General features: G+C 44.7%; 1 protein-coding gene across 2 annotated transcripts in view; it reads left to right on the top strand.

Annotated features, from left to right (window-relative positions):
- cdk4 (cyclin dependent kinase 4) overlaps positions 1-11,568 on the top strand; it is a 60,202-nt gene that overhangs the window by 46,662 nt on the left and 1,972 nt on the right. For both annotated transcript variants that reach the window (XM_059956374.1, XM_059956375.1), the window contains exons 4-7: positions 1,982-2,149; positions 5,194-5,303; positions 6,704-6,754; positions 11,123-11,258. In XM_059956374.1, the coding sequence (XP_059812357.1) occupies positions 1,982-2,149; positions 5,194-5,303; positions 6,704-6,754; positions 11,123-11,258 (465 nt within the window). The remainder of the gene's footprint in view (positions 1-1,981; positions 2,150-5,193; positions 5,304-6,703; positions 6,755-11,122; positions 11,259-11,568) is intronic.

An 11,568-nucleotide genomic window follows, 5' to 3' on the forward strand; every position in this document is an offset into this window, starting at 1 on the left:
CTTCCCATTTCTGGCCTCACTAGCAATGGCACAGGTAGGAATCCTGAGATTACAATCCCTGGAGGTCCTGTCTTTAACTTTGCACCTAGCTCCCTGAACTCCACGTTGTCATTGAACTCATTTCCTACCCATGTCATTGGTACTGACATAAGCAACCACTGGCTGCTCCCTCTCCCACATAAAGAGACTTGATCTGGGATGTCCCTGATCGAGGCAATGAGGCATTTGGCAATCTCCTTTTGGGCAGATCCTCCTTTCTGTTCCACTAACTGGTGAATACCCTGTCACTACAGCTCGCCTCTTCTCACCCCTTTCCTTCTGAGCCACAGAGCCAGACTGAGTGCCAAAGACCTGTTAGTTATGGCTTCTCCCTGGAAGGTCATCCCCCTCCAACAGTCTCCAAAGTGATGTACTTATTATTGAGCACAGAACTACTCTGGACTGACTGGCTATTCCCTTTCCTTTTCCAGACAATCACCCAGCTACCTGCCTCCTGCAACTTGAGGGTGACTACCTCCCTGTAGTTCCTGTCACCTCCTCATTTCCTCCATATGAGCTGATGGTCATTGAACTGCAGCTAAGGAGCTGCAGCTCGATGCACTTCATTTAGATATAGTTATCAAGGGATTTGGAGGTCTCCAAAAGTTCCCACATCTTACAAGGAACCTACCAGTAACTCGACCCATTCTCACCCTGCAGAACAAAAGACTTGCTGAAAACTTCTTGGAGCCTGCATCTGTGCTTGCGCAAGCCTGTTGTGCCAAAGCCAGACCACTTGCTCGAACAATGGCTGCTCTACTTGCACCTTTTTTCTTTTTATAGGCTCAAACAATGAGTCTCTCCCAGTGAGACTTGCAGTTTTCAAATGGCACCTGCCATGCAAGGTGTTGCTCTCTCACTGGCTACTTCAAACAGTAGGGATAATGGGAACAAAGGATAATGATATTTATTCTTCCTTAATTGTGGAATCTTGCTGTATGCAAGTTGACACAGTGCAACCATATCTGCACTTCAGAACCCTTTCAGTGACTGTGGACACTTGCTACAAAATTGTGAATCTAGACCATAGAACAATACAGCACAGTTCAGGCTGTTTGGCCCACAATGTTGTGCTGACCTTCTAACCTACTCCAAGATTAATCTAATCCGTCCCTCCATCCCTCCATTTTCCTATCATCCGTGTGCCTATCTAAAAATCTCTTAAGTATCCGTAATAGATCTGCGCTTACCACCACCGCTGGCAGTGCACTCTTTGGGGTGGAGAAAACTGCCTCTGATATCACCCCCCCCCTCACATATTTTCCTTCAATCACCTTAAAATTATGCCCCCTCATATTAGCCATTTCCTCCCTGGGGAAAAAAGACTTTGGCTGTTCACTCTATCTATGCCACTTGTACACCTCTATGAAGTCACCTCTCATCCTCCTTCACTCTAAAGAGCAGCATTTTCATTTATATTTATCATTATTATTGTTATGAGCAGAGAGACAACATCTGCTGGAAGTAAATTCCTTGTATGTGCACAGGTACTTGGCGATTAAAGTCTGATTCTGATTCTGATCATAGCTCACTCAACTTTTCTTAATGAGACATGCTCTCTAACCTAGGCACTATCCAGGACAAGCCCTCTTCTCATTGCTACCATCAAGGAGGAGATACAGGAACCTGAAAGCATACTTATTGTCTTAGGATCAGCTTCTTCCCCCCCCCCCCCCCATCAGATTTCTGAACAGATGGTGAACATGACCTCACTATTTTGTTCTTTACTTGCACTAATTTATTTTTTATGTATTATTATAACATGTAGTAATTTGTATTGCACCATACTGCTGCTGCTGCAAAACAACAAATTTCACAATGTTTATAAGTGATGATAAACCTGATTCTGAATGTGAGGGGATTGAGGAGGGCTTGGTGATGGGGAGAGGTAGGAGATCACCAATGACTGAAGTCTCTTGTAATAAAATTGTTGTTTGGACAGGATCTAATGAAGCAGTTGCTGAATGGCCTGGCATTCCTGCATTCTCACAATGTGGTGCACCGGGATCTGAAGCCAGAGGACATCCTAGTGACCAGCCGGGGCCAAGTGAAGCTGGCGGACTTTGGCTTGGCTCGCATCTACAGGTTCCAAATGGCTCTGACTCCGGTGGTAAGCAAGAATCGCCAGGCACTTACCGAGCTTGGTTGAGGGGTTTGCTCAGGGAAAGTATAAAATTATTACAGTTTGAGCATCCCTTATCTGAAATGCCAAAAACCTCCCCAAATCGGATTTTTTTTTGAGTGCTGACATGATGTCACAAATGGAAAATTCCACAATGCGCTGGAAAAGTTCCCACAAGTACAGCACCTATAAAAAGTATTCAACCCCCTTGGAAGTTTTCATGTTTTATTATTTTACAACATTGAATCACAGTAAATTTAATTTGGCTCTTTTTTTTGACATTGATCAACAGAAAATTACTCTTCCGTATCAAAGTGAAAATGGATCTCTACAAAGTGATTGAAATTAATTACAAAATTATATAAGCATTCCCCTTTAAAATAACACACCAAATCATCACTGATGCAGCCAATTGGTTTAAGAAGTCACATAATTAGTTAAATGGAGATCACCTGTGTGCGGTCAAGGTATTTTAATTGATTGTGGTAAAAATACTCCTGTATCTGGAAGGTCCAACTGCTGGTGAGTCAGTATCCTGGCAAAAACTACACCATAAAGACAAAAGAACAGTCCAAGCAACTCTGCAAAAAGTTTATTGAAAAGCACAAGTCAGGAGTTAGAAAATTTCCAGGTCACTGAATATCACTTTGAGTATAGTTGAGTCTAGAAGTGGAAAGAATAGGGCATAGCTGTAAATCTGCAGGGAGCAGGCTGTCCTTAAAAACTGAGTGACTATGCAAGAAGGGGACTAGTTAGGGAGGCCACCAAGAGACCATGCAGAACAGTTGCATCAGTACATATGTGTGATGAACAAGTGCAAGACGAAGACTGCTTACCAGTAGCACACAAATTCAGAGTTGTGAATGGTGGTGTTGCCAAACTCACTATCCACTTGGGCGGCCGAGGTAGTGAGAGCTTACCTTTTTAATTGTTCAATGTACACAATATTGTTTCATGCACAAAATTAGTAAAAATATTGTATAAAACTACCTTCAAGGTATATGTACGGGATGTACAAAGTTTGTATATAAGTAAAGCAAACAGATTTTGTGTTTAGACTTGTGACCCATCCCAAGCTATCTCGTTACATATATGCAAATATTCCAACATCCAAAAAAGTCTGAAACACTTCCAGCCCCAACCATTTTGGATAAGGGGTGTTCAAGTTGTATTTTAGTTTGTGTTTAAAGGTTAATATTTTAGTTTTAATGTTACAAGGTTAATGGCAGGATTCTTAACAGCTTAGAGGAACGGGGATCTTGGGGTCCACGTCCATAGGCCACTCAAAGTTGCCACACAGATTGATAAGGTTGCTAAGAAGGCCTATGGTGTATTGCCCTTTGTCCTTCATTAGTTGGGGAATTGAGTTCAAGAACTGAGTTCTATACAACCCTGATTAGGCCACTCTTGAAATATTGTGTTCAGTTTTGGTCGCCTCATTATAGGAAGGATGTGGAAGCTTTAGAGGGTGCAGACGAGATTTATCAGAATGCTGCCTGGATTAGAAGGTGTGTCTTATGAGGAAAGTTGAATGAGCTTGGGCTTTTCAGTTTGGAGTGTAGGAAGATGAGACAGAAATTGACAGCATTGAAAGAGATGTATAAAAGGCATTGATAGAGTGGACAGGCAGTGCCTTTTACTCAGGAGAGAAATGGTCAAATCGTGGGGGCATAATTTTAATGTGATTGGATGAAAGTCTAGAGGGGAATGTCAGAGGTAAGTTCTTTACAGAGAGTGGTGGGTGCATGGAACACCCTGCCAGGGTGGTGATAGAGGCAGATGCATTAGGGACATTTAAGAAACTCTTAGATAAGCACATAGATGACAGAAAAATGGAGGGCTATGCAGGAGGGCAGGGTTAGATTGATCTTGGAGTAAGTTGAGCAATTGACATATAGTGGGCAGAAGGGCTTGTACTCTGCTATTATGTTCTCTGTTATGTTTATGCTATTTTTTCATCTTCCAATATTTTGTGTATTTATTTCCACTCTGCAAAATGTTTAAAACGTCAGTTCTGCTTTTAGCTTTCCGATCAGTGACTCATGAGAAATCGTCGATATTGATTGGCTGCTCAGACTTGATTACGTCCTAACTGCTGAAGGGTGGGGAATCCCCCAGAATACACACTCACACCATAGAGATCATTAGATCAATGGCAAATGCATTGCTTGTGAATGGATTACATAATTAGAGTTTCCTATTATAGATTGACTTGCGCACTGTTGATTGATTATCTGATGTAGAATTTCATCAATTTAAACAGCATGGAAGCGGGCCCAGTTCATCCGTGCTGACAGAGGGGGCCAGTTCCATTTTCTGTATTAGACCCTTCTAAACTTTTCCTATCCATGTACCTATCCAGATTTATTTTAAAAAAATTGGTTGTAATTGTATCTGCTTCCACCACCACCACTCGCAGTTAGACCTGTTCCTTGGGTCCCCTTCTCATCTTTTTTTAAAAAAAAGCCCTCTAATTTTAGACTCCTCTAACCTGGGAAAAGGGCTGTGACTATCAACATGGTCTATATCCCTCATAATTCTATAAATCTCTTTATCAAATTACCCCTCAGTCTCTTTGCTCCCAGCCTATCCAATCTCCCCTAATAACTTGAGCCTTGCAGTCCAGGCAACAACCTTGTGACTCTTTCCTGCATCCTCTCTAACTTAATCACATCCTTATAGCATTATATGACAAATAAGCCTGGCCATGTTGGTCTTGAGCAGTCCCATTGGCTCTGAGAAGATTGGGGAAAGGCGTTCTCTTCTACCAAAGTTCCAAAGCAGTCCAACACTTTGCTTTCCATAAACAGAAGAGATTTTGCAGACGCTGGAAATCTTTAGCAATGCGTGTGTGCGCACACAACACTGGAGGAACTCAGCAAGTCTGGCAATAACTGTATGGGAATAAACGGCTGCTGGTTGAAGGGGTCTCAACCCCTCTGTAGATGCTGCCTGAACTGCTGATAGCCTCCAGCACTCTGGGTGTTACTCAACACTTTGCTTTGCCCTCATTTTGTGTTTGACCTAACCAGGTGGTGACATTGTGGTACCGTGCACCCGAAGTACTGCTTCAATCAACATATGCCACCCCTGTTGACTTGTGGAGCACAGGCTGCATCTTTGCTGAGATGATTTGCAGAAGGTCAGTGTGGGAGTACAGCTTAAAATTGCTTTTGAAAAGGGAGGAGCCAGAGCTTCCTGGGGACACTGTAAACTGTTTTGAAGGATGTGGTGGATTAGTTTGTGACTGTTTCTTATTTGATAGGACAAGTGTAGGTTGTAGCTTGGGGTTGCCCTTGCCTCTGGGGCAGATGGTCTGTGAGCTCTGTCTCACTGTAGAGACTCGAGCAGAAAATTCCAGGCTGATTCCAAATGCAGAACAACATTTGCCCATCTTCCCAAATAGTTAAAACCATATTTGTCACATGTACTTTGAAACATCAAGGATGTGCTAGGGGCAGCCTATATGTGTCACTATGCTTCCAGTGCCAACATAGCATGCCCATAACCTATTGGCATAACCTTAACCTTTGGACTGTGGGAGGAAACTGGAGCATCAGAGAGAAACCCACGCAGTCATGGGGAGTATGTCCAAACTCCTTACAGACAGTGATGGGAATTGAATTCTGATAGCTGGCGCTGTGAAGTGTTCAGTTTATGCAGACACAGACCAGGCATTCACTGAAGTTTGTGAGAATGTTACTCTTCTTTTCCCTCAAAGGCCTGTAAGAGGCAGCAGCTTCTCAATCCTCCTGGAATTTTTTATATATTTCTTTTTTCCAATGGAATTCTGAAATCGTTGAGTGTGTGTCTTCAGGCTCCTGTACCTCCCCCTCGATGGTAGTAATGAGAAGAGGGCATGCCCTGGGTGGTGAGGGTCCTTAATAATGGTTGCCACCTTCTTGAGGCCTAGTTGTTTGAACGTATCCTTGATGGTGAGGAGGCTGATGTCCACAATATCTGCAGGGGGAAAGAGACCTGATGCAGGTTCTTAGCCTGATAATTTGATAATTCCTCTCTCTCTCTCTCTCTCTCTCTCTCTCTCTCTCTCCCCCCCCTCCCCCACCTCAAGAAGATGCTGCCCAACCCACTGAGCTCCTCCAGCAGGTTGTTCCTTCCTCATTTGTGATGACTGCCATTAGGCTTGTGGGTGAGGTGGGCCACCATTGAAGCTGGTTGAGCATGATCTTGCATTGGCCTGGGAGAGAAGTGTTGACATCAGTTTGGCTGTTTCATCGTTAGCTTTGGAGGGTTTTGCAGGGATATCATTGGTGGAACCTCTCCTGTACTAACCCCGTGGGAGCAGCTTCACCATATGAAGCGCAGTGGCTTGTCACTGCTTTCTCGTGGTGTTGGGAATGGATAGTGAATATTAATGATGTTACCTGTGAACTGAAAAGTGGGAAGCAGGGAGGTGGAGCGATGAGGAGGTAGTTGGGTGGGGGACGGGCTCTTATCTCTTGGTGGTGTTGTATGTTGAGCCAATGGGCTTTCAGTATCCATTTGCGTGTAAGTGATTTGTTCTGTTTTTCTTATTTGCAGGCCCTTGTTTTGTGGGAAATCAGAAGTTGATCAATTAGGAAAAATTTTTGAGTAAGTGCAATTGATATATTCCAGCAGGGCTCAGGGCCAGGCTGAATGGGAGGCTAGTGAGTTAATTCTTTTTTTAACTGAAGTATGTTTATTGCAACTTCTACATTATTACAAAACACTAGAGGCAATAACAATGCCAACAAAAATTAAATTAAAATGTTCCTATCTCTGTCAGGAATGGCATATATTCCCAGTGGTGCCATATAACAATTACAGCACAGAAACAGGCCATCTCAGCCCTTCTAGTCCGTGCCGAATGGTCCCGGAACACCTACATTGTACCCATGGATATTGCATGTTCGCTCTCCCTGGCACAGACACCCCCTCCCCCAGAACATCGTTAGGCAGTCCTCCCAGGCGGAACCTCTGCTCGGCTTCCAGGACCATCTTCGCTAGCTCCAGGAGCAAGCTTACTGGGCATCCTCCTCCCTCCTTACTGGAAATAGGGTGGGGCTAAAGTGCAGCCAGAAGGCCAGGAGCAGCCCCTGCAGACAGGTGAATCGGGACTGCAGCCTCGCACACTCCAGCCCTCAGAAGTGACAGGCAGCTGGGGGTCCATGTATAAAATGATGAATTTGTAATGGGGCACTGCTCTGTTCAGCAATCTCTACCAGGTCCCCGATGGACATGGAAAGGACATCCTAGAAAAGGGACTTCCACCAGGGACCCCCCTCTCTCTCAACTGCCACGGTGTTAGAACATAGAGCAGTACAGCACAGCCCCTTGGCCCACAATGTTGTGCCAAACCAATTAAGTTAGTAATCAAATGGCTAACTTTGTTAGCCCATCTACTGACACAATGTCCTTATTCTTCCATTTCTTTCACAGTTGTGTGCCAGTCTAAATGTCTCTAATAAGGGAGAGGAGGTGTTGGAGTTGTTAAAATACATTAGGACAGATAAGTCCCCGGGGCCTGACAGAGTATTCCCCAGACTGCTCCACGAGGCAAGGGAAGAGATTGCTGAGCCCCTGGCTAGGATCTTTATGTCCTCGTTGTCCACAGGAATGGTACCAGAAGATTGGAGGGAGGCGAATGTTGTCCCCTTGTTCAAAAAAGGTAGCAAGTATAGTCCGGGTAATTATAGACCAGTGAGCCTTACGTCTGTGGTGGGAAAGCTGTTGGAAAAGATTCTTAGAGATAGGATCTATGGGCATTTAGAGAATCATAGTCTGATCAGGGACAGTCAGCATGGCTTTGTGAAGGGCAGATTGTGCCTAACAAGCCTGATAGAGTTCTTTGAGGAGGTGACCAGGCATATAGATGAGGGTAGTGCAGTGAATGTGATCTACATGGATTTTAGTAAGGCATTTGACAAGGTTCCACACAGTAGGCTTATTCAGAAAGTCAGAAGGCATGGGATCCAGGGAAGTTTGGCCAGGTGGATTCAGAATTGGCTTGCCTGCAGAAGGCAGAGGGTCATGGTGGAGGGAGTACATTCAGATTGGAGGGTTGTGACTAGTGGTATCCCACAAGGATCTGTTCTGGGACCTCTACTTTTTGTGATTTTTATTAAAATGGGGGGTAGAAGGGTGGGCTGGCAAGTTTGCAGACGACACGAAGATTGGTGGTGGTGTAGATAGTGTAGAGGATTGTCGAAGATTGCAGAGAGACATTGATAGGATGCAGAAGTGGGCTGAGAAGTGGCAGATGGAGTTCAACCCGGAGAAGTGTGAGGTGGTACACTTTGGAAGGACAAACTCCAAGGCAGAGTACAGAGTAAATGGCAGTATACTTGGTAGTGTGGAGGAGCAGAGGGATCTGGGGGTACATGTCCACAGATCCCTGAAAGTTGCCTCACAGGTAGATAGGGTAATTAAGAAAGCATATGGGGTGTTAGCTTTCATAAGTCAAGGGATAGAGTTTAAGAGTCGCAATGTAATGATGCAACTGTATAAAACTCTAGTTAGGCCACACTTGGAGTACTGTGTCCAGTTCTGGTCGCCTCAGTATAGGAAGGATGTGGAAGCATTGGAAAGGGTACAGAGGAGATTTACCAGGATGCTGCCTGGTTTAGAGAGTATGGATTATGATCAGAGACTAAGGGAGCTAGGGCTTTACTCTTTGGAGAGAAGGAGGATGAGAGGAGACATGATATACAAGATATTAAGAGGAATAGATAGAGTGGACAGCCAGCGCCTCTTCCCCAGGGCACCACTGCTCAGTACAAGAGGACATGGCGCTTTAAGGTAAGGGGTTCAAGGGGGATATTAGAGGAAGGTTTTTCACTCAGAGAGTGGTTGGTACGTGGAATGCACTGCCTGGGTCAGTGGTGGAAGCAGATACGCTAGTGAAGTTTAAGAGACTACTAGACAGGTATATGGAGGAATTTAAGGTGGGGGGGTTATATGGGAGGCAGGGTTTGAGGGTCGGCACAACATTGTGGGCTGAAGGGTCTGTAATGTGCTGTACTATTCTATGTTCTCTAACGTTTCTGCCTCTACCACCATTCAAGGCAGTGCATGTCAGGCACCCACAACTGTGTGGGAGGGGACAGAAACTTGCAGGGGGCAGGGCGAGAGGAGGATCTCCACCTGGACCTGGCCAAGATGGCCATTCAAGGGTCTTGGCGACGGAAGGTGGAGGGCGCTGACTGGGCTGACTGCCTGCTCCTTTTCCGAGTATACATCCATATCCGGTTGTCATTGGAGGGGGAGCATGTGGTTGCGATGGGCACATTGGGGGATTTCTGTGAGCACTGGTTCCCCTGTGGTATAGACTTTTATAGATGGTACTAACCATATAGTAATTTGAGTGTAGCTACTGTCTTTTAAATATTGTCTGTGTCTATGTGTTGTAAATAAACTTTTATACTTTTGATTTTAAAAATAGGGGGAAATCTTGTCCCTCACATCTCCTTTGAAATTGCTCCCTGTCACCTTAAATGCATGCCCTCTGGTATTAGGCATTTGAATCCTTGGGGAAAAAGATATTGTCTACCTGTCCCTCTCATAATCTTATAAACCTCTATCAGATCTCCCCTCAGTCTCTTGCCACTCCAGAGAAAACGGCCCAAGTTTGTCCAAGCTCTCCTTAAAGCTCTTGCCCTCCAGGCAGCATCCTGGTAAACCTCTTCTGCTCTCTCTCGAAAGCTTTGACATGCTTCCTACAATGGGGTGACCAGAACTGTGTGCAATACCCCAGATGAGGCCTAAATAGAGTTTTATGAAGCTGCAACGTAACTTCCTGAGTTTAGAACTCATTGCCTCGACTAATGAAGACAACCATGCCATAATCCGCCTTAACCACCCTATCAATCTGTTTAACCACTTTCAGGGAGCTATGAACTTGGACCCAAGGTCCCTCTGCTCATCAACACTGTTAAAGATCTTGCATTTAACGGTCTCTTTACATTTGGTTTACCAAAATCCAACACTTTACATTTGTCTGGGTTAAATTCCATCTGCCATTTCTCTGCCTATATCTGCAATTGATCTATATCCCACTGTATTCTTCGCCAGTCACCTACACTATCCACACCACCACCAATCTTTGTATCATCTGCAAACTTGCTAACCCACCCATCTACATTTTCATTCAGGTCATTTATATACATCACAAACAGCAGAGGTCCCAGTACAGATCCCTATGGAACACCACTAATCAGACCTCCAGCGAGAATAATTCTCTTCAACCGCTACCCTCTGTATTCGATGTGCAAGCCAGTTCTGAATCCAAATGACCAATTTAGCATGGAACCCATGCATCTTAATCTTCCGGATAAGCTTCACATGAGGGACCTTGTCAAATGCCTTACTAAGATCCATGTAGACTACATCCACAGGTCAACCTTCATCGATCTCTCTCTCGTCACCTTGCTAAAAAACTCAATTAAGTTAGTAAAATCCAACTGGGGCAACTTGGAGAGGAAATGAGAGATCCAGGTTATATTGAGCACAGCACTACCTCTGGCCTAAAGGAAGGGTTGAGATGTCTAACTGGCTTGGAGTTTACGACATTTTGGTGATTAGCGATTTTGCCCAATTACAGTTCACTAAACATCTTGCTGATGAAGGGTGTCTGACCATTGAAATCTGTGAAAACTGGCCTGTTGCTTTGTGTCATTGTACAAATATCTTGCAACTAAAACTTCAAATTGTTCCTGGTTTTAGCAAGGTGATAATCTAGTGTATTGGTCAGTATTCGTGTCTCAAACAACTTTCTGATGATCTGGGCATTGCTCCATCGCTGTCTGGAGCTTACTGCGCGCATATTGGCTGCTGTATTTTTTTTTTGCATTGCAATAGTGGCAGTGTTTCAGAAATGGCTCCCTGGCTGTGAAACACTTTGGGATGTCATGAATGGAGTGTAAGTCATGCTATGGAAATTAGTCATTTTATTTCTTTTATTGGAAACTTCTCTGCTTTCAGCATGACAGGGCTCCCAGCAGAGGAGGACTGGCCGAAGGACGTGACCCTGCCGCGAAGTGCCTTCACCAACCGGCCTCCACAGTCGGTCAAGAACTTTATACCCGAAATCGATGACTTGGGGGCAAGTCTGCTGCTGGTGAGAAGCACACTAGGAAATGGCCAGTTTAAAATGGAATGCCAGGATCTGAAGTGTGGGCACCCAAGTGATTTTTATTCTGGCTTAATATCTTAAGAAGGGCACTGTGGGAGGTGTGATATCCTTAATGGATATGATGCCTGTGAACTTAGTTGGGTGCAGGGGCTGCCCATGGCTGCTTTAGAAGCCACATGAGCAGTTAAGGGTGCATCTCTTTTGTCCCCCACATGGCACTACTTGGCTTCTGCACACAATTCTTCCTGGCAGGGATTCACTGGAACCCTGCCATCCAGTGAGCTGAATGGTAATG

The sequence above is a fragment of the Hypanus sabinus genome, chromosome X1, assembly GCF_030144855.1.
Source record: "Hypanus sabinus isolate sHypSab1 chromosome X1, sHypSab1.hap1, whole genome shotgun sequence".
Classification (NCBI taxonomy): domain Eukaryota; kingdom Metazoa; phylum Chordata; class Chondrichthyes; order Myliobatiformes; family Dasyatidae; genus Hypanus; species Hypanus sabinus.